Source organism: Rhinatrema bivittatum, chromosome 2 (genome assembly GCF_901001135.1).
Source record: "Rhinatrema bivittatum chromosome 2, aRhiBiv1.1, whole genome shotgun sequence".
Taxonomy (NCBI): Eukaryota; Metazoa; Chordata; class Amphibia; order Gymnophiona; family Rhinatrematidae; genus Rhinatrema; species Rhinatrema bivittatum.
In genome coordinates, this window is record NC_042616.1 from 343,951,847 (window position 1) to 343,972,506 (window position 20,660).

At 49.2% G+C, this 20,660-nt stretch overlaps 1 protein-coding gene across 4 annotated transcripts in view; it reads right to left on the reverse strand.

The window, feature by feature from the left end:
- The window catches only part of EPB41L4B (erythrocyte membrane protein band 4.1 like 4B), a 709,272-nt gene that overhangs the window by 446,519 nt on the left and 242,093 nt on the right, over positions 1-20,660 (reverse strand). For all 4 annotated transcript variants that reach the window (XM_029589854.1, XM_029589857.1, XM_029589855.1 and 1 more), the window contains exon 3: positions 6,847-6,889. In XM_029589854.1, the coding sequence (XP_029445714.1) occupies positions 6,847-6,889 (43 nt within the window). The remainder of the gene's footprint in view (positions 1-6,846; positions 6,890-20,660) is intronic.

Consider the following 20,660-nt stretch of genomic DNA (forward strand, 5'->3'; position numbering starts at 1 on the left):
TCAGGATGGAGCCCAATCAAGGAAAACTTCTGTCAAAGTTTCCAGCACTTGTTGGGCATGCCCAGCATGGCACTAACCCTGCAGCCAGCAGGGGTCCCCCCTCAGTCTTATTTGAAGCTACAGGCAGTGCCGAAAAATAAAACAAAATGTTACGAACCCAACACCTTGGGGCGGCGGACGGTTTTGTGAGGACTAACATCCTGCTGTCCTGTGAGAACACCTGTTACAGATAAGCAACATTTGCTTTCTCACAGGACAAGCAGGATGGTAGTTCTCACATATGGGTGAGTATCGAGCCGAGGATGTCCGAACATGCACCAAATGTACCCAACGGCGTGCAACAGGCACAACAACTGGGGTGGAATTTGGTAGAGGGCATCCTGAACCCCATCGGGCAGGCGAAAGGGTGTTGGTACATCACGTTGGAAACAGGTTACGCAGGACAGACTGGCCGAAGATGGAATCTTGTCTTCCGGCTTTGTCCAAGCAATAGTGGGCTGTGAAGGTGTGGAGAGAACTCCAGGTGGCAGCCCTGCAAATGTCAGGAAGTGGCACCGATCATAGGTGTGCTACTGAAGTCACCATGGCCCTCACAGAGTGTGCTTTAACACGGTCTTGAGAAGGAATGCCTGCTTGCTGATAGCAAAAGGATATGCAGTCCGCCAACCAGGAGGAGAGAGTCTGCTTACCCACAAGGTTGCCCTAATTTGTTGGGGTGGAAAGAGACTAATAACCGAGTGCTCTTTCTGTGGGCAACTGTACAGTCTAGATAAAAAGCTAGAGCCCATTTACAGTCAAGGGAATGCAGAGCCTGTTCCCCTGGACTGGAATGGGGCCTGGGAAAGAAGGTAGGTAGTATGCTGGATTGATTAATGTGAAACTCCGAAACTACCTTAGGTAAAAACTTAGGGTGAGGGTGGAGTACCGCCCGGTCCTGCAGGAGTTTAGTGTAAGGCGGATAGGTAACTAGGGTCTGCAACTCACTAACCCTGCGAGCTGAAGTGATAGCCAAAAGGAAAATCACTTTCCATGTGAGATATTTTAGGTCACAGGAGTGAAGAGGCTCGAATGGTGGATTCATGAGCCAACCAAGAACCAGGTTAAGGTCCCAAGAAGGGGCCGGAGGACGTAAAGGTGGCTTGATGTGGAGCAAGCCCTTCAAAAAGCATGTTACGAGGGGTTGTACTGATATAGGGACATCACCGACACCTTTATGGAAGGCGGCTACCGCACTGACATGCATTCTGATGGAAGAGGTCTTTAGACCTGACTCTGACAAATGCCAGAGGTAGTCCAAAAACTTTGGGATTGGACAGGAAAAGGAATCAAGGGACTGAGAAGCGCACCTTGATGTGAACCTTTTCCATTTATAAGAGTAACATTTTCTCGTGGAAGGCTTGCATGAACCAATCAAGACCCGAGAAACTGGGTCTGAAAGGTTAAGAGGTTGAAGGATTAACCTTTCAACATCCATGCCGTCAGGGACAAGGCTTGAAGGTTGGGATGACATAGGCACCCATTGTTTTGAGTGATCAGAAACAGGTCCTTTCCCAAAGGAATGTGCCTGCGGATGGAGAGATCCTGCAGTATTGGAAACCACACTTGGCGTTGCCAGTGAGGTGCTATCAGGATCATGGTTCCCTTGTCCTGGCGTAGCTTTACGAGAGTCTTCGAGAGAAGAGGAAGTGGAGGGAATGTGTAAAGCAGACCGGTTGCCCAAGAGAGGGAGAATGCATCTCTGGGTTGAGGGTGTTTACTGTGAATAAGGGAGCAGTAATTGTCCACTTTGTGGTTCTGAGGGGACGCAAAGAGGTCTATCTGAGGATATCACCATTGTTGGAAGATGGAGATCGCTACCGAGGGGTTGAGAGACCACTCGTGCGGTTGGAAGACACGACTCAGCTTGTCTGCCAACACATTGTCCACTCCCGGCAGGTAGGTGGCCCTGAGGTACATCAAATGGGAGAGGGCTTCTGTCCATATCTGTGCAGCTTCCTGACACGGAAGGAAGGAGCCTGTGCCTCCCTGTTTGTTGATGTACCACATGGCCGCCTGGGTTGTCCGTCTGAATCAAGATGACTTGATTTGATAGGCGATCCTGAAAAGCCCTGAGAGCATATCGCATTGCTCGAAGTTCCAGGAAATGTATTTGGTGTTTGGCTTCCTCTGGAGACCAAGACCCTTGTGTCTGCAGATCGCCCATGTGGGCTCCCCACCCGAGGTTGGAAGCGTCGGTGGTGAGAATGGCTTGAGAATTTGGAACTTGAAAGGGCAATCCCTGGAGGAGATTGCTTTGATTCTTCCACCAGGCGAGAGCAGACGGAGTGAGTCGGTGATGTGAACAATGGTTGACAGAGGCTGAATAGCTTGAATCCACTGTGAGCTGAGAGTCTCATGGCCAAGCGGGCCATTGGTGTGACATGGACTGAGGACACCATGTGACCCAGAAGGATGAGGAATTGGCGAGCTGATGCAGTATGTTGACACTGCAACTGGTGAGTGAGAGACAAGAGTTAATGCTCGTTGTTGAGGCAGAAAAGCTTTTGCCTGCAAGGTGTCCAAGTCTGCTCCAATGAACGACAAGGTTTGAGATAGGAATAAACAAGATTTCTCATAATTGACTAGAAATCCTAGCGAAATTAGAGTGTGTAGAGTTAAATCGAGGGACAACCAAGCAGTTTGAGTTGGAGCCCTGATTAACCAGTCGTCCAGATAGGGGTAGACGTGAACACCTTGGGTTCTTAGAAAAGCTGCGACAACTACGAGACATTTGGTAAAGACTCGTGGTGCAGATGCTAGGCTGAACGGAAGCACTCTGTATTGTTAGTGCTTGGGGCCTACTAAAAATCTCAGGTACTTGCGATGAGCTGGAGTTATTGCAATGTTGGTGTATGCGTCCTGGAGGTCCAGAGAGCAGAGCCAGTCTCCTCTTTTCCTGCTGAAGGTACTTGAGAGCCTGTAGGTCTAATATTGGACGAACACCCTCTGATTTTTTGGGGATTAGAAAGTACTGGGAATAGAACCCTAGACCTTGCTGTGAGTGCGGAATGGGTTCTATAGCTCTTGACTGGAGAAGGAGGGAGACCTCTTGATCCAGAAGAATGGAGTGGTCGACTGTTCTCCATGTCTGCAGAGGTGGGGAGTCTGGTGGCAGGGCAATAAAGTTCAGAAGGTAACCCTGAGCAACGATTGCCAATACCCACTGGTCGGTTGTGATTGCCACATGTTGTGAAAGTGGCACAATCGACATCCCACTGGTATATGTGATAGAGGAATCTGGCTGCTGCTCTCCAAGTGGAAATCAAAAACCTGAAGCAGGCCCCGGAGCTGTTTGTGGTTTCTGTTTTCGGGCTTGGCGAGTCAGAGGCTTTTGATAAGGTCTCGTAGTACGGGGCCTTGCTGGTGGTGGATAGGCCTTCCTTGAACGGTAGAACAACTTCTTAGACTCCTTCCTGAAGGGCTGTCTTAAGGAGAAGTCGGAAGGCATCGAAGAGAGCTGTTTGAGGGTCTCATGATGGTATTTTAATTCAGCCACCATTCATTGGATTTGTTCACCGAACAGATTATCTCCGATACATGGTAGGTTGGACAACTGGTCTTGCACTTCTGGGAGAAGGTCAGAAGACTTGAGCCAGGCCCACCGTCTTGCCGAAATAGCCATTGCAGACACTCTGGTAGAGGTGTCAAAAATGTCATGTTTGCCTGCCTCAAATCCTTTGTTTACAAGGGTTTGTAGCTGGTCTTGGAATTGTTCAAGTAGGGACTCTGAGAAGTCCTGTATCTATTTAAAGATGGCCCTATTATATTGGGTCATATAAAGCTGATAGGCAGCAATTCGGGAGACGAGCATGGCCCCTTGGAATACTCGACCAATGTTGTCTAGGAATTTTTGCTCCTTAGCAGGCGGGGTAGACGAGTGGGGTTTTGACCTTTTTGCCCTCTTTTGTGCAGACTCTACCACAACTGTGTGGTGGTCAAGCTGGGATTTTTAAAATCCTGGGGTTGACTGAACTAAATAAGTAGTGTCAGCCTTTCTGTGTACTGGAGCAATTGATCCAGGGTTTTCCTAGTTGTTTTTGAGGAGATCAAGAAGGACCTGATGAATGGGAATAGAGGTGATCACCTTGGGGGCATCCAGAAATTGGAGTAACTCCATCATCTGGTGCCTATCATCCTGTTCCGTCTGCAGTTGAAAAGGAACCAACTCAGATATTTCCTTCACAAAATTTATGAATGAGAGGTCCTCTGGAGGAGAACGCTTTCTTCTTTCAGTGGGAGAAGGTGGTGAAGGTAAGTCATCGGGGTCTGTTGAAGTATCATCACCCCAAGTGTCATAAGGATCAGCAGACTGTCCTTTAGGAAGTGAAGGGGGGTCCCTGAGGGTCCCGGTCTAGGCTCTGAAAAAATTGGAGGAATCGCCAGAGGCACCGATGATAGCATCAAAGGCACCGGTGCAGGCATCGAGGGCATAGATGGATGACGATGGCGCTGGTGGACGTATCGGCACCAACCGATGAATCGGTGGCGAGGGACGTATCGGCATCGATGGCCGAGGCAAAATTCCCGATGGAGGGATGCGGAACGGTGTTTCTCCTCCCAATGAAGCTGTCATCGGGGAGGGCATCAGAGGCATCGGCGACCCGGGATCCATCGGCGGAAGGGCGGCCATCAGCGCTTCCATTCTGGATAGCAGCGGTGCTAGTGCTGCTGGAATCGGGTCGATGACAGGTTCCACAATCTGTGCCAGTGTCGGTGCCGGAGGAACCTGAAGACGTTACATCGCCTTGTCGATGGCCTCCTGAACCAGCCGGTCCAGTAGCTATGGCGTCGGGGTTCTTGAGGGAGCATTGAGGGAGCGAAATCATCGACCTCTCCACCAGAGCCGCCGAAGAAGCCCCGTCCAGGAAAGGCACTGACCATTCCTGCGACCGGGTGACTGAGGCAACCCTCACCCGATCAGGGTTTGGGAGTCGCAATTCCGCCTGTAAAGGTGGTCCCCTCCGGCTATGCCTCTGCCTCCCTCTTCTGTTCCGGAGCCAGGGCTGCTTGCTCCAGGTCTCCGAGAAGACGGAGAAGTCGATGATTTCGCTCCCTCAATGGTCCGAGTCTTGCGATGTCGATGTTTCTCCCTGCGATCCTCTCGATCTTGAGGGGGAGTAAAGGATGTCGATGGCCGTGAAGACGTCGATGGCTGTCGGTCACCGGTTGGTGGACGATGCTGGCGCGAAATCGACTGTGCCGGTTCCGATGATGTCGATGCGATGGACGGAGCGGGGTTTGAGCACGGAAGAGGAGTTCCATCTTCTCCATTCTGGCCTTGCGACCTTTTGGTGTCATAAGGGCACATTTGGTGCAAGTCAGGACATCGTGCTCACGGCCTAAACACATTACACAGACTCCATGGGGGTCTGTGATAGACATCATGCGAGTACAGCCTGGGCACCGACTGAACCCTGATGCCATGGCCATTGAAAAAAATTGAGCCACAGTACGGTCGACGTCCAGTAGGCCGCAGGGGGCCAAACTAGACTGTAATAGACGGAAAACGGGTAAAAACTTACCGGAGTACCGCGGTCAAAGAAAGGTTAGAGGAGGGACCCCTGTGGGGCAGTTTAACTTTAAATAATTCCGTGAGGATAATTCTTGTCAGGAATCTCTTCAGAGCTCCTAAACCGCGAGGCTACTGCTGGGCGGAAAAAAGAAGACTGAGGGGGGACCTCTGCTGGCTGCAGGGTTAGTGCCATGCTGGGCATGCCCAGTAGGGGCAGTCAAAGTTCTGGAAACTTTGACAGAAGTTTTCCGTGATTGGGCTCCATCCTGATGTCACCCATATGTGAGGACTACCATCCTGTTTGTCCTGTGAGAACTGCACATAGTGCTAATTAAACAATTTCAACTTTCTGCTTCAAGATGCAGGAAATATTCTGAAAGTGCAAAGTTTGCTACCTCTCCAGAAATACTAAGAACTGGAATATACACCATCTAACAGATCTTAAGGCATGAGTCACAAGATCAGGGTTTAGACAGACAGGTATCAAAGGTAATGAAATATTTGACACTTGGCATCCACAGGTTTGTTCTTTCTATTCCTTTTGTTTTTCCAAGTTTCAGAAAGCAGCTAGAAGTCAAAATTTTAAGTAATTTACAACTTTACTAAAATAAGTTCTCCCTATTCACCACTGCATCCTGCACTGTCCCCTTCCTTTGTCCTCTGATGCCAAGAGGCCTAACTGCAGGGTAATTGATTAATGTTGCCACCTCACTACAGCAACCAGGTCTGGCAGATCCAGTCCTGGTTTTTCACACAGTTGTAGTTCTGGATTAATTTTATTTTTTTTTTGAAGGACTACATCTTCATGTATGCAATGGGACAAAATTAAGACATCTGCCTATTCTCATTGACCAGTGTGTATAGTGGGAACACTAGAGAAGGAGAAAGGACACCTTGCAGCAAAAGCCTGGGTTTGGTTTGGGTGCTGGCAGAGCACAATGAGGCCCTTTAGAACTGCCATGAACTAGAGCTTTTATAGAAGTCACAATATTTTGCAGCCTTTTAAAGTTTTAAAATAAAGGCCAAACCAGATGCAGGCTATTTAAATAAAACAATGCACTGCACAACGGGCAGCTCTACACTATAATGAGGGTGCCAAATGCAAAAAGAAAGGTTCAATACAATTAAACCAAAAATACTAGAATACCAAGTCTTTTGTTTCTAATTTAACATTCACAACCACCTTTGGCAGGAAGTTTGCAAACTTAAAACTGCACTTAAACAAAATGGTTTGTATCTTCATCGCACATTAAAATACTCATCAGAAAATGAAAATGAACATTTAAGTTACTTACTTTTTATTTGTTTTTTGATTGGTTTTGTGTGATCCAGCCAGTGCTTAAAAACAAAAAACAAAAAACAATTTAAGCACATAATTTCCATCTGCAACATTGCATTTTACACTTTTCAGGTACAGAAAAATGCAGAGTTGCTTATCTATAACAGGTGTTCTCCAAGGACAGTAGGATGTTAGTCCTCACAGATGGGTGACATCAGATGGAGCCCAGCATGGAAAACGTTTGTCAAAGTTTCTACAACTTTGACTGACACACTGAGCATGCCCAGTATGCCACTATCCACATGGGGTCCCCCGTCAGTTTCGTAACACAATTCACAAGTGAAGAAATAAAATAACCATAGGAGAACCCAACTCCAGGGGGTGGCAGGCGGGTTTCCTGAGGACTAACATCCTGTTGTCCTAGGAGAACATCTGTTACAGGTAAGCAAGTCTGCTTTCTCTTAGGATAAGCAGGATGGTAGTCCTGACAGATAGGTGAATACCAAGCTACAGGTTGCTCCCTGTTGCAAGCATGACCAATAGGCACCGAACCAGGTGCCAACAGGCACAAAAATAACCGTGGTGCTGTTAACACAGGGAAACAGCCTGAACCCGAACAACGGACACTAGGCAGGGAGAGTTGGGTTTAAGCCTGGAAGAGGTTGCGAAGGACAGATTGGCCAAAGCTACTGTCATGTCGACCATCCCTGTCCAAGCAGTGGGCAGCAAAAGTGTACACGGAACTCCATATTGTGGCCTTACAGATTTCAGCAGTGGGAACTGCTCATAAGTGGGCAACCGATGCCGCCATGGCTCTCACAGAGTGAGTTTTTATGCGACCTCAGCTGAAGGCCCACCTGTGCATAGCAGAAGGAAATACAATCACCAGGCAGTTGGGCAGAGTTTGCTTGCACACCGCAACTCCTAGCCTGTTCCTGTCAAAGGATATAAAGAGTTGCATGGACTGCCTGTGGCCTGCTGTGCGTTAGAGACAGAAAACTAAAGCCTTCTTGCAATCCAAACTGTGCAAAGCCCGTTCGCCCTGGTGAGAATGGGACCTCGGAAAAAAGGTGGGCAGATCGATGGACTGATTAAATGAAAATCAGTCCCCACTTTATACAGGAACTTAAGATTCGTACGCCTGACCACCCTTTCATGAAAGAATTTTGTGTAGGGCGGATATGCAACCAATGCTTGAAGTTCACTAACCCAGCGTGCCAAAGTGACAGTCACCAGGAAGAGAACCTTCCAGGTCAAGAACTTCAGATCACAGGAGGGCAAAGGCTCAAAGGGATCATGCATGAGCCATGCCAATACTATGCTGCGGTCCCAGGACACAACAGGATGCTGAAGTGGAGGCTTCAGCTGAAGCAAGCCCCCACAGAAATTGCTCCACAATGGGTTGAACAAAGATGGGCGTACCACCGACTCCCTGATGGAAAGCGCTGATGGCACTCAGGTGCACTCTGACCAAGTTGGTCTTTAACCTAGCCTCCGAGAGGTGCCATAGAAAGTCAAGCAACTTCAGAGTGGGGCAGGCGAAAGGATCCAAGCCATGACCCTCACACCAGATAGAGAACCTCCTGCACTTCAGTTGATAAGACTTCCTAGTGGAAGACTTCCTGAAAGCTACCAACACCTGAGACACGTCGTCATTAACAGCTATTAATCAAGTTTACTTAGGGAATAGCCACTGCTATTAATTGCATCAGTAGCATGGATCTTCTTAGTGTTTGGATAATTGCCAGGTTCTTGTGGCCTGGTTTGGCCTCTGTTGGAAACAGGATGCTGGGCTTGATGGACCCTTGGTCTGACCCAGCATGGCAATTTCTTATGTTCTTATGAGAAATCCAGGGGCTATAGGACTATGCACTCAACATCCAGGCTGTCAAGGCTAACGCCCGGAGTAGGGGGAGGCAAAGAATCCACCTCTGGAGTTTCCCACCAGCGGAAGATCTAGGCCACCACTAGTGGATTCAGTGACCACCTGTGGGGGCGGAACGCTCAACTCAGATGGTCCGCTATCACATTCTTCTTCCGGCCAAGTACAACACTCTCAGGAGCATGCCCTGCAACAGAGCCCAGGACCAAATCTGCACCTATTCTTGATAGAGAAGGAACGACCCAGTGCTTCCCTGTTCTTTGATGTACCACATTGCTACCTGATTGTCCGAATCAGGACTGCCTTGTGGGTCTCTTGGTCTCAAAATGCCCAAAGGACATAGCAAATTGGTCAAAGCTCCAGGAAGTTGATCTAACAGAGCTTCCTGAGCAGTCCATTGACCTTGCGTATGGAGGTCATCCACATGCGCCCCCCCAAGCCAGGGGGGAGGCATTGGTGGAAAGCACCACCTGAGACGGGTAATCCAGAAAAGGGACCCCCCCCCCCCCCTGCTCCAAGGTTGGACAGATCCTCTCACCAGGACAGAGAGAGTATGAGAGGCAGCGTGACATGGACACACCCTAAGGTCCTGGGATGCCTGCTGCCACTGTGACCACAAGGTCCATTGTGCCCTGCGCATGCACAGGCAGGCTAAGGGGGTGACATGGACAGACACAGCCATGTAACCCAAAGGACGAAGCATCAGACAAGCAGAAACCTGCTGACTGCTGTGGATCAAGCTGGACAGCGACGAGAGGGTAAGGGCTCAATCATGGGGCAGAAAAGCCTTGGTCTGAACCGTGCCCAGCCTCTCCCCAATGAAACCCAGGTGTGGCGACAAGCTACGGTGGGACTTGGAGTAATTGATGACAAACCCCCAGTGATTGCAACAGATGTAAGGAGTGCAGCGACCCTTGCTAAGTGGTGGGTTTGACCAGCCAGTTGTCCAAGTAGGAGAACAAGTGCACTCCCTGATGTTGTCACTTGGTGAAGACCTGGGGGGCTGACAAGGCCAAATGGCAACACTAGATACTGGAAGTGATCCTTTCCCAGCACAAAGCAAAGATACTTCCTGAGACCCGGGAAGATCGCAATGTGGGCATAGGCATCCTTCAGTTAGAAGGAGCAGAGCTAGTCTCCTTTTCTTAGGAGCGGAATCAGGGTGTCCAGAGAGACCATCTTGAACCTTTTTCTTTGAAGGAATTTGTTCAAGGCTCTCAGGTCAAGAATAGGGTGCAGGCCCCCAGTTCTCTTTGGTATCAGGAGTGGATGAAGCCCACGACATGGGGGGAGAGTCCGCAGGGTCGTCCCTGAAATTTAGTCAGTGCCATCGGTGAACGATGGTGAGAACCCACTGATCCGACATAACGTGGGGCCAGCGGTGCATAAAGTGATGCAGCCTGCCTCCGACCAAGGGACAGGATGCCGAGGGTATGGCAATCTGGATCACGCTCCCTCGCTCCCAGTCAAAACCCCATGGCGGGGCTCTACTGGGGGGCTGGCTGAGGCCTGGGGGCCCACGGCTAACAAGAACGACTTCTGGAACCAGCACGGGGCATGCGGGCCCATGAGGCAGGAGGATAATATTTCCTCTGGTGATAGAATGATTTCCTCGAGCTTTGTCTCGAGGATTTCCTGACCAAGGATGGCGGGTCGGAAGTACTAGCCATCAAATGTTGCAGGGTCTCACAGTGGTCCTTCAACTGAGCCACCACACCCATGACCTTATCCCCAAAGATATTCTCACCCATACAGGGTAGATCTGCCAGCTTTTCTTGGACCTCCTCCCAAAGGTCCGAGGCATGGAGCTAGGCCATCCTGCGGGCACAGATATCCGCTGCAGCCTCGAAAACATCATAGGTGGATCTCACCTCATATTTTCCTGTCTCCAGACCCTGCTGTACTACAGCTGAGAACGCATCTGACAGCTCCTGGACCTGCTTCCACAGGTTCTGGTTATACTGTGTCATATATAGTTGGAAGGTGGTGATACAGGCAATAAGCATAGCACCCTGATATACCTTCCTACCCAGGGCATCCAACACCCTGCTCCCTCTCTCTCACTAGAGGGGCAGAGGTGTGAATGCAACAGTGCTTGGCCTTTTTAAGGTGGACTCCACCACAACAGATTGGTGTAGGAGATGGCACCTCTCAAAACCCAACGCCTGTTGGACCAGGTAGATGGCATCCACCTTCCGATTAACTGGAGGGATGGACGCAAGGCGTTTCCAGATCCTGAGGAGACGTTCCTTAAAAATATCATGGAATGGGACAGCTACTATTTCCATTGGAGCATCTACAAACTGGAGGACCTCCAGCATTTTTGACAAGCGTCCTCTTCCCTGAGGAGCTGGAATGGAATGGCTTCAGCCATGGCCCAGACAAAGCCTGCAAAGGAAAGATCCTCCGGGGGAGATCTACGCCTCTCATTTGGAGGAGAAGGTTCTGAAAGAATATCTGAGTTGTCTTCAGAGGACTCCAGAGGTACTGTCCCTCCAGGGGGTCATATGGGGCCTCTTTCTTGCTAAGGTCCTCTGGGGGCTGGTGAGGATGGTCCTTGCCCAGGCCTTTCAGTTTGGGCACAGAGGGCATTGATGGCCCCGAGGATATTAAAAGCACCAAAGTCCCCAACAGCCCAGGAATGAGACCAGGCCCAATGTTCTGTAGGCACCAACGGCTGCGGCAAGTCTTCCTCCTCTTCGCATCCAATAATGGGTATCGATCCAGAGGGGGTTCATCAGAGGCCGCTGAGGAACAGATGGCCCTCCCGACCCTGAGTACGGCCATCTAAACCCTGCGGTCCAATTCCTCGTAAAAGTCCGGTGAAGTGAGGACAGAAGGAGGAGAAGGTGTCACCAGAGCTTACTCGGAGCCCTGAAGAGGCTTGGTGCCCAGAACATTGGTGAGGAACACCTGGGACTCCTGGGTCTGATAGAGGATGATGTTTCTTCTCCACAGGGTTGCTTTGGTGGCGGTAATGCGCCCGCTGATGCCGCATGTGTTCCGGGGCTGTGCATCAACGCCGACCAATGTCTGTTTGCAGCGGTGCTCAGCCTGGTCTTTCCCTGGCACCGAGGAAGCTGACGTTCAACATCTTGGAATGTGACATTGGAGACTGTCTACCTCTAGCTCCTCTCTCTCGAGACGAGCCCACTGGGAGGACTGGAAAGGGAAGGCGTATCCAAAGGTTCCCCTCAGCCTCCAGGAGTCAACGCCCCTGATGCTGGAGTGGATGGATCAAACTTTTTGGATCCAAAAAGCTTTTCCATCTTATCCAGACAGGAATGACAGCCCTTTGGGGTCATCTGATCACAGAGATGGCACTTGCAGACATCACCTGATGCCCCCAGGCAGAGGATACAGACCTCGTGCAGATCAGTAATAGACATGGTCCACGGGCACCATAAAAAACTGGACGCCACCATAAAAAAAAAAACCTGACAAGCGATTGATGGCTGGCAGCCACCGAGAAGTGACACACTGGGAATCGACCACAACTAAGGAGAAAGCAGCACCTACCATTCCGCTGGAAAGCGCGGACCGGAGAAGAGGGACCCAGTGCAGGAAAAAAAATCAAAAGATGACCAGGAACACTGAGAAAAAAATGAAAAGCAGAGCTCCAGAACTGCAAGGTAACTGCTTCGCAGAAAGAGAGACTGAAGGGGGAGTGGACGCACCGATAGTGTCATACTGGGCATGCTCAGTGTGTCAAAGTTCTAGAAACCTTGACAAAAGTTTTCCGTGCCAGGCTCCATCTGATGTCACCCATCTGTGAGTACTTCCATCCTGCTTGACCTAGGAGAAAATATTTAAGTTGTTACAGTCCGCAGCTTCCGCAGTGTTCAGTGCAGATTACAACATACATAATTAAAACAGAATTAGGAAGACACAATGCAATAAAAAGATTTTAAAAATTACAAAATTCACGTCTCTGTATAAGCTTCAGTAAACAACTGCTTTTACATGCTTTCAAAATTTTTTCACATCTCTTTCCACATGCAAATTGGGAGGCAGTGCATTCCAGCATACTGGACCATAATACGAAAAAGCATGAGAATGAGTTACTTGCAGTTTATAGTCACAAACCAGTAATTGCTTATTAGAGGAGCATAATTGACATGGAGGAAGATGGCTCCAAGGTATTTGCCAATGAACAAGGTGTACTACTAAACAGTAATTTGTGACTCAAACAATTATTTTAAACTTACTTCTAAGACCAATAGGCAGCCAATGAAGGCTGCACATAACTGAAGTTATATGGTCTGATCGTGCCAATCCAAGTAAGGTGCGAGTAGCAGTATGCTGAATCATCTGCACTGCTTTTAAATATTTTTGTGGCCACCCCATATAATGGAGAAATTACTTACCTGATAATTTAGTTTTCCTTAGTGTAGACAGATGGACTCAGGACCTGTGGGTTATGTGCTCTTCTGCTAGCAGATGAAGTCAGATTTCAAAGCTGACGTCCTCATAGATATACCCCTGCAGTGACCTCAGCTCTTCAGTATTCTCTTTGAAAAGCCATTTTATAAATATATTTGCTTAAATAACTTCATTTAAACAGATTAAACTTGATTGAACTGATTCAAATTATTTAAAAAACCGGAGACCGCCACTGCAGTCAACACTGGACAAACTGTGGGTGTCTTGAACTACGGGTAAGCAATGGCTTACCCGTATTTGCTTAATCTCGAGGTTCGCTTTCCAAGGTCCTCCTTCTCTGGGGCAGCCATGGGCGGAATGCTGAGTTCATCTGTCTACACTAAGGAAAACAAAATTATCAGGTAAGTAATTTCTCCATTTTCTAGTGTGTAGCCAGATGGACTCAGGACCAGTGGGATGTATAAAAGCTACTCCCGGACAGGGCGGGAGGCTGCCTGTGGCCAAGTTAGTACTGCCCTTTCAAAGGCTGTGTCTTCTCGGGCCTGAACATCCAGGCAGTAGAACCTGGAGAAAATGTGTAAGGAGGACCACGTCACCGCCTGACAGATCTCAGCGGGCGACAGCTGCTTGGTTTCTGCCCAAGATACACCTTGGCCCTAGTAGAATGAGCCTTATCCTGTAGGGGTAAGGGCTTTCCTGCCTCTATGTAGGCCGCCTTGATTACTTCCTTGATCCAGCGAGCTATGGTCGCCCGCGAGGTCGCTTCTCCTTGATTCTTCCCGCTGTGGAGAACGAACAAGCGATTCGTTTTGTGCACTGCTTCCGATCTTTCCAGGTATCGCACCAGGAGTCTGCAGATATTTAGATGGAGAAGGCGGCATGAGTCTTACGAGTCCTTATGTTCATCCGGAGATAGTAGGGAGATGGCTTAGTTCAAATAAAATTCGGAAACCACTGTCGGTAGGAAGGAGGGGATGGTGCATAGCTGTATCGATCCAGCAGTGACCCTAAGGAATGGTTCCCGACAGGATAATGCCTGTAGTTCGGAGATACGCCGAGCTGAACATATTGCCACCAGGAATACAGTCTTCAATGTTAAGAGGCGTAGTGACAGACCGTGCAGTGGTCTGAAGGAAGCCCCCGCTAGGAACTCTAATACCAGATTGAGGTTCCATAGGGGCACCAGCCACTTTAGGGGTGGCCGAAGTTGCTTAACCCCTTTTAGGAAACGGGCCAAGTCCAGATGAGCTGATAGACTGATTCCGTTCACTTCGGCTCTGAAGCAGGAGAGGGTTGCTACTTGGACTTTGAGGGATTTGATTGACAACCCCTTTTTCATACCGTCCTGTAGAAACTCCAGAATCATGGGAGATTTTGGCCGTCCAAAGGAATATCCCACGGTCCTCGCAACAGGCTTCAAATATTCTCCAGATCCAAATGTATGCCAGAGATGTTGAGAACTTGCACACTTGTAGCAGTGTGTCAATCACGGCCTTCGAGAAACTGCGCTTCTTCAGGAGAGTCCTCTCAAGGGCCAGACCGTAAGAGAGAATCGATATGGATCTTCATGAAGAATCGGGCCCTGCTGGAGAAGGTCCCTGTGTAGAGGTAGGCACAGAGGGCTCCTCGCAAGGAGTCTTTGCATGTCTGCGAACCATGGGCATCTTGGCCAATCCAGGGCCACTAGTAGAACTAATCCCCTGTGGTGTTCTATCTTGCAGATGATCTTGCCCAGTAGTGGCCATGGGGGCCACTCCAGGTACTCTGGAGACTTCCTCTGGCCAGATCTGGACGAGAGCATCGATCCCTTGGTACTGTGGCTCTCGTCTGCAGCTAAAGAATCCTGGGACTTGGGCACTGAGAGAGGTGGCCAGTAGGTCCATAGCGGGGAGGCTCCAGCGATTTACTATCAGTTAGAAAGCTGTGGTCGACAGCATCCATTCTCCCGAGCCCAGGCTCTCTCTGCTGAGGAAGTCTGCTGAGACATTGTCTTTTCCTGCGATGTGGGAAGCCGAATTCCCTTGTAGGTTTACCTCCGCCCATGCCATGAGAGGGTCTATTCTCCAGAGACACCTGGTGGCTCCTGGTTCCTCCCTGGCGGTTGATGTAGGCAACCTTTGTAGCGTTGTCCAACATTACTCAAATCCCTTTGCCTTGGAGTCTGTGGGTGAATCGCAGGCATGCTAGTCTGACTGCTCGAGCTTCCAGGCAGTTTATGTTCCATCCCACCTCTTCCTTGCTCCATTGTCCCTGGGCTGTCAGTTCCTGACAGTGGGCTTCCCCACCCTCGTAGGCTCGCATCCATGGTGAGCACAATCCAGTTCAGTGGGGATAGGCTTACTCCTCCTGCTTAGGTGGTCTTCCTGTAGCCACCACTGAAACTGAGAACGTACCTCAGCTGGTAGTTGGAGGCAAATTAAGTAGTCCTGAGGCAGTGGGTTCCAGCGTGACAGTAAGGAGCACTGGAGTGGTTGTATATGAGCCCTTGCCTACGGAACGACCTCCAGGGTTGATGCCATGAGCCCGATGACGAAGATAGTCCCATACCTTGGGGCGTGCATTGCTCATCAATCGCCGTAATTGTTCCATCAGCTTCCTTCTCCTCGAGGGAGGGAGGGAGGAAGACTGTTCTGTTTGGTGTCGAAACAGGCCCCCAGGTACTCTGGAGACTGAGAAGGCTGCAGACTGCTTTTGACCATGTTCACGACCCAACCAAGTTCCTGCAGTAGGTTCATGACTCTGCTGGTCACCTGCCAGCTCTCTTCCGAAGACTTTGCCCTGATCAGCCAGTTGTCCCTCCCTTCTTTAGTGTTGCCGCCACTACCACCATAATTTTGGAGAATGCTCTGGGGTGGGTTGCTAGGCCGAAGGGTAGCACTCGGAACTGATAATGGTGTCCCAGTACCGCAAAGCGTAGAAAACACTGGCGATCTTGATGGACTGGGATGTGAAGGTAGGCTTCGGAGAGGTCCAGGGAGGTTAGGAACTCTCCCGGTTGTACTGCCATTATTACGGAGTGGAGAGTTTCCATGTGGAAGTGAAGTACCCGCAGATGACAGCTGACGTTCTTCAGGTCCAAGTTGGGATCCTTCTTTCTTGGGAACAATAAAATAGATGGAATAACGCCCCATATTTTTCTGGGGCGTAGATACCAGAGTTATAGCCTTCAGACTGAGAAGTCTTGCCGAGTGGATTCCACTGCCAGTCTCTCGGTGTGGGAGTGGCAGGGTGATATAAATTTGTCCCAAGGGATGCTGCGAAACTCCAGAGAGTAACCTTCTCAAATGTTTAGTACCCATTTGAGTAACCTTCTCAAATGTTTAGTACCCATTTCTCAGACGTGATTTCGACCCATCGACCCTATTTCCTCTTCCTGTGGATGGGTCGGCCCATTCTCATTGGGAAGCACGGTTCGAACCTGCCCCTGGGCCTGTTCCTTTCTTGGTTTGTTGGTTCCAAAAGGGCTGGGACCTTTCGGAGGGCCAAGGTACATGGAATGATGAGTTCCTGTAGGGTCGAAAATGTTGGGAGCCTCTGCCCCTAGTTCTTCTGGGGGAGGGGCGTTGGGATCTTTTACCCCTCTTTTCGGTAGCCGAGGTACTGGGGATTCGCCCCACTTGCTGGCTAACTTCTCTAATTCGCTTCTGAATAGGAGAGACCCCTTAAAGAGCATTCTTGTGAGATTCTCCTTAGAAGTCGCATCTGCCGACCAGTTTTGCAACCTTAACTGCCTTCTGGCCACCACTACCGAGGCTACTCCTCTGGCTGAGGTACACACAGGTCTGAGCTTGCATCCTTCAGGAAGGCTGCTGCAGGTTCGATCGTTTCACCGGCATACGTTCTGGAATTATCTGCCTCTCTCGATAGGAGCAAGCAGGAACGTGCCACCAGCGCGCAGCAGGAAGCTATCTGCAGTGTCATAGCTGTTGCGTCGAATGCTTGCTTAAGGATGGATTCTAATAGTCTATCCTGAGTATCCTTCAATGCTGCCCCTCCCCTCCACAGGAATGGTTGTTCGCTTCGAGATGGTGCAGGCCATGGCATCCACTTTCGGGAAACGCAAGCATTTCTTGGTTGCTGGTTCCAGAGGGTACAAGGCTTCCAAGGTCCAACCTCCTTTAAAGCTTGCCTCCGGGGCATCCCACTCCAGGTCAATCAGTTCCTGGATGGCTTCCATCATTGGGAAGTAGCATGAGGCCTTATGATGGGACAACAAGATGGGGTCCCTTCTTTGGTTCTGCCATAGAGTCCGTGCCCAGGATCCCCAGAGTCTTCAGGGTCTATGAAACAAGGGCCGGTAATTCATCCCTGTAGAAAAAGTGAAGCATTGTTCTGTATGTTCCAGGCCTGGAAGGATTTTCCCTTCCTCCAGTGAGGAACTATCATAGTCTGAGGTGTCCAGTTCCCTGTCAGTAAAATTCTTGGTAATGCGAGGCATGTCTCGTCTCGTGGCACCCGAGCAGGGCCGGGAGGGTCAGGTGCTCCTGGCTGGGGGTTGGACCTGGGTTGCAGCCGGGGATGATTGCGCCTGAACAAAGGCTTGCAGTCCCTGGAAAAATTCTAACCAGGAGAAGGCCCTTGGGTTCATGTTACCCCCAGGGGGAGTCTGAGCAGGAGCCCCTGAAATGCCTTCTTGTGGAGATGCCATTTCAGAGTTACATAGGTCCAGGGTGCTATCGTATGTAGTAGTAGTTCCGGACCCATCCTCAGACTGTGAGGGACCAGCCTTTGGTACCCCTTGGGCTTCTTCACAATGATGGCACAGACAGGACCCTAGAGTTCAGGCTGTGCGGCTCGGATGTGGCAGGCTGTGCAAAGAACGCCTTCTGAGCTTCTTGGATGCCAGTGCCACTGCCTCTGTATATAGACGCACAGGTAATGCGTTTCAATATGCGCGCAGTCTATGCATGAGCACTGTGCGCGCGTGTAGTTATGAGCGCGGTTGTACATGTAGTTATCCGCGCGGTTTGTGCACACCTATATTGGATGTGCTCAAGATGGGCGCATCGGCCGAATGGCCTGCCCCGCATGTACCGCCAGTTGAGATGGGAAGATGGCGCCTCCGAAGGTCTCCACGTAGTCTGGACCCCTGCACCGGATCGGGGCCTAGCCCAACCAAGGCTGCTTAACACGATCAGTGCTCCCTTTTTACCTCGTCGGAAGAGAAACGGAATCAGTACGGCAATCTGTCCTGGTCTCGTCGCTTACCGATCGCGTGCCAGGACAGTCTCCAGCTGCAGGGGCAGAGGGCTTAACCTTCACCGCCATGCTCGGTTGTGCATCTGCTGCCTTTCAGCCACTCTGGGGGCTGTCCACGCCGGGAACCGGCTACCGCACCAAAGCAGTAATTCTTAACTGGGGGAGGGACCCTTAGGAGAGTGGGGCTCGATCATCTTTAAAGTAAAACATTTTTCTTCTTTGCTGTAATTCTTAACACTGTTCTAGTGTGTGGGATAGTCTCCGCATCTGCTAGGAAACGGAGAGATACTGAAGAGCTGAGGTCACTGCAGGGGTATATCTAGGGTGACATCAGCTTTGAAATCTGATTCAGTCTCCCATCTGCTAGCAGAAGAGCACATAACCCCCTGGTCCTGAGTCCATCTGGCTACACGCTAGGAAAAGCCAATTACAAAAGTCTTATTGTCTGTATAAGGCTTGCAAAACAGATCTGAACAGATCCCATGGTAGCCACTTTTTTTTTTTTTTTTAAGATGTTTTAAAAGTCTCAATTTATAGAATTCTAATTTTATCACTTGGTTAACTTGAGCTTTTAATGATAGACACGAGTCTAATAAAATTCCCAAGTTTTGGGCTATACATGACACTGGTAACTAAGTCTATGAAATCTGTAAGTGGAACATATTCTCCTATCTTTCTACCTAATCATAAAATAGGGGTTTTGGATGCATTCAACATCAACATGTGATCAATCAACCACCTCTCCACAAAGATCAAAACACCTTCAAGTCTCAACTACCTTTTTGAATAGGAATATAAAGTTGAAGATCAACTGCATAGATTAGTAAAAAACACAACCTGTGTAAGACCTTACACAGGGGTAGATTTTAAAAGGACAGTGTGTGCACATGGATGCACCGATTTTATAACAAGCGCGTGTCTGCGCACTCATGTTATAAAATACGGTTCCCGCACGCACGTGTGACAGTTTATCATGTCTGCGCATACATGTGCGAGCGGATGGCCGCCTCCAAGCGTGGGGGGGGGGGGGGGGGGATTTTAGAAAGACACGTATCGCAACGTGATCAGGCCTAGACCAGTTCCCTAACCCTATCCTTCCTCCCTCTTCCCCTCTACTCCCTGACTCCCAAATTGTTTGTATTTCTACTTATTGCTCCTCCGGAGCAAAAGTAAACTCCACTGGTGCATGTTTCCCCAGGACAGCGTCTAATGGCGCTGTCCCGGTCGCCCCACTACCCCTCACAGACTTTACCCCCCGGCCCACCCCTTTTAGCAGGCCCAGCACTTCTGCACTTATCGGGGGTTATGCACATAGCCGGGCCCATTCTAAAATGTGCACGGCATGCACAAGGCCCAGCCATGCGCGTAACTCCCGATCTTACCGCGTGCAGGGCTTTGAAAATGTGGGCTACAGCAGCTGCATATAGAGGTTAAATAAAACTGATGCTAAAATAGAGCCCTGCAGTACACAGATCTAACTGAAATCCAATCTGATGTATCACCTCCCATCCAAACATAATATTTCCTGTCAGATATATACGATTGAAATCTCGAGAATACTTGGCCACCAATACCTAATTGAGAAAGTAAACAACAAAACTTCAAGATCTAGTGTCAAAAGCAGCACAGAGATGAAGCTGTACCAGGATCCCAGAATGATCCTTGCCATTTCATATAAAACTTAATCTGTCAGTAAAATTAATAAAGATTCCACTCCAGGATTTTTTTTTTCAGAACCTGTACTGGCAGCTATCCAAAATCAGTCAGCTGACTAAAGATTTTTTTCACCATTTTATTTACTGTTAAATTCAAGACTGGGCAGTAGTTACACACTAAATCCCAGAACAATGCAGCATCTTTTGGGATAGGCTTTACAATTTCTTGTTTAAGAGCAGATGGCTTTAATCCCTCACTAAGAGATCTGATCACTATTACTTGGAGAAAAGGAAGAAGACATCTCCTTTCACTGACAGTTATATTGAGGGGGGCATGGATCTAAAAAAGAACCAGCTGATTATAACACCCCATATCACTGAAGAAACCTCATTCAAAGAAACATGGCTCATCTCTTTCCATCTTATGGTTACCAAAACATCAGGTGATGGGAATAACAAATCAGTGTGAATCACATCAATTTAGTCTTTAAAAAACTGCAAAAGCAGCACAAGAAGGAAAGAAGCTAGTCAATGACTGGTTTCGGGGAGGGGGGGGAACCTTTATTGAATAAGAACCAGTTTTGAAGAGTTATTACAATGCTTGATAAACTCCTCTGTTATCCCCCTAATGATTTTCTGTTCTCTGAAACAACTGTCAAATAAAAATATGTTTTACACAGTATGAGTGTCTAGAATTTAAAGTGAAGGCAG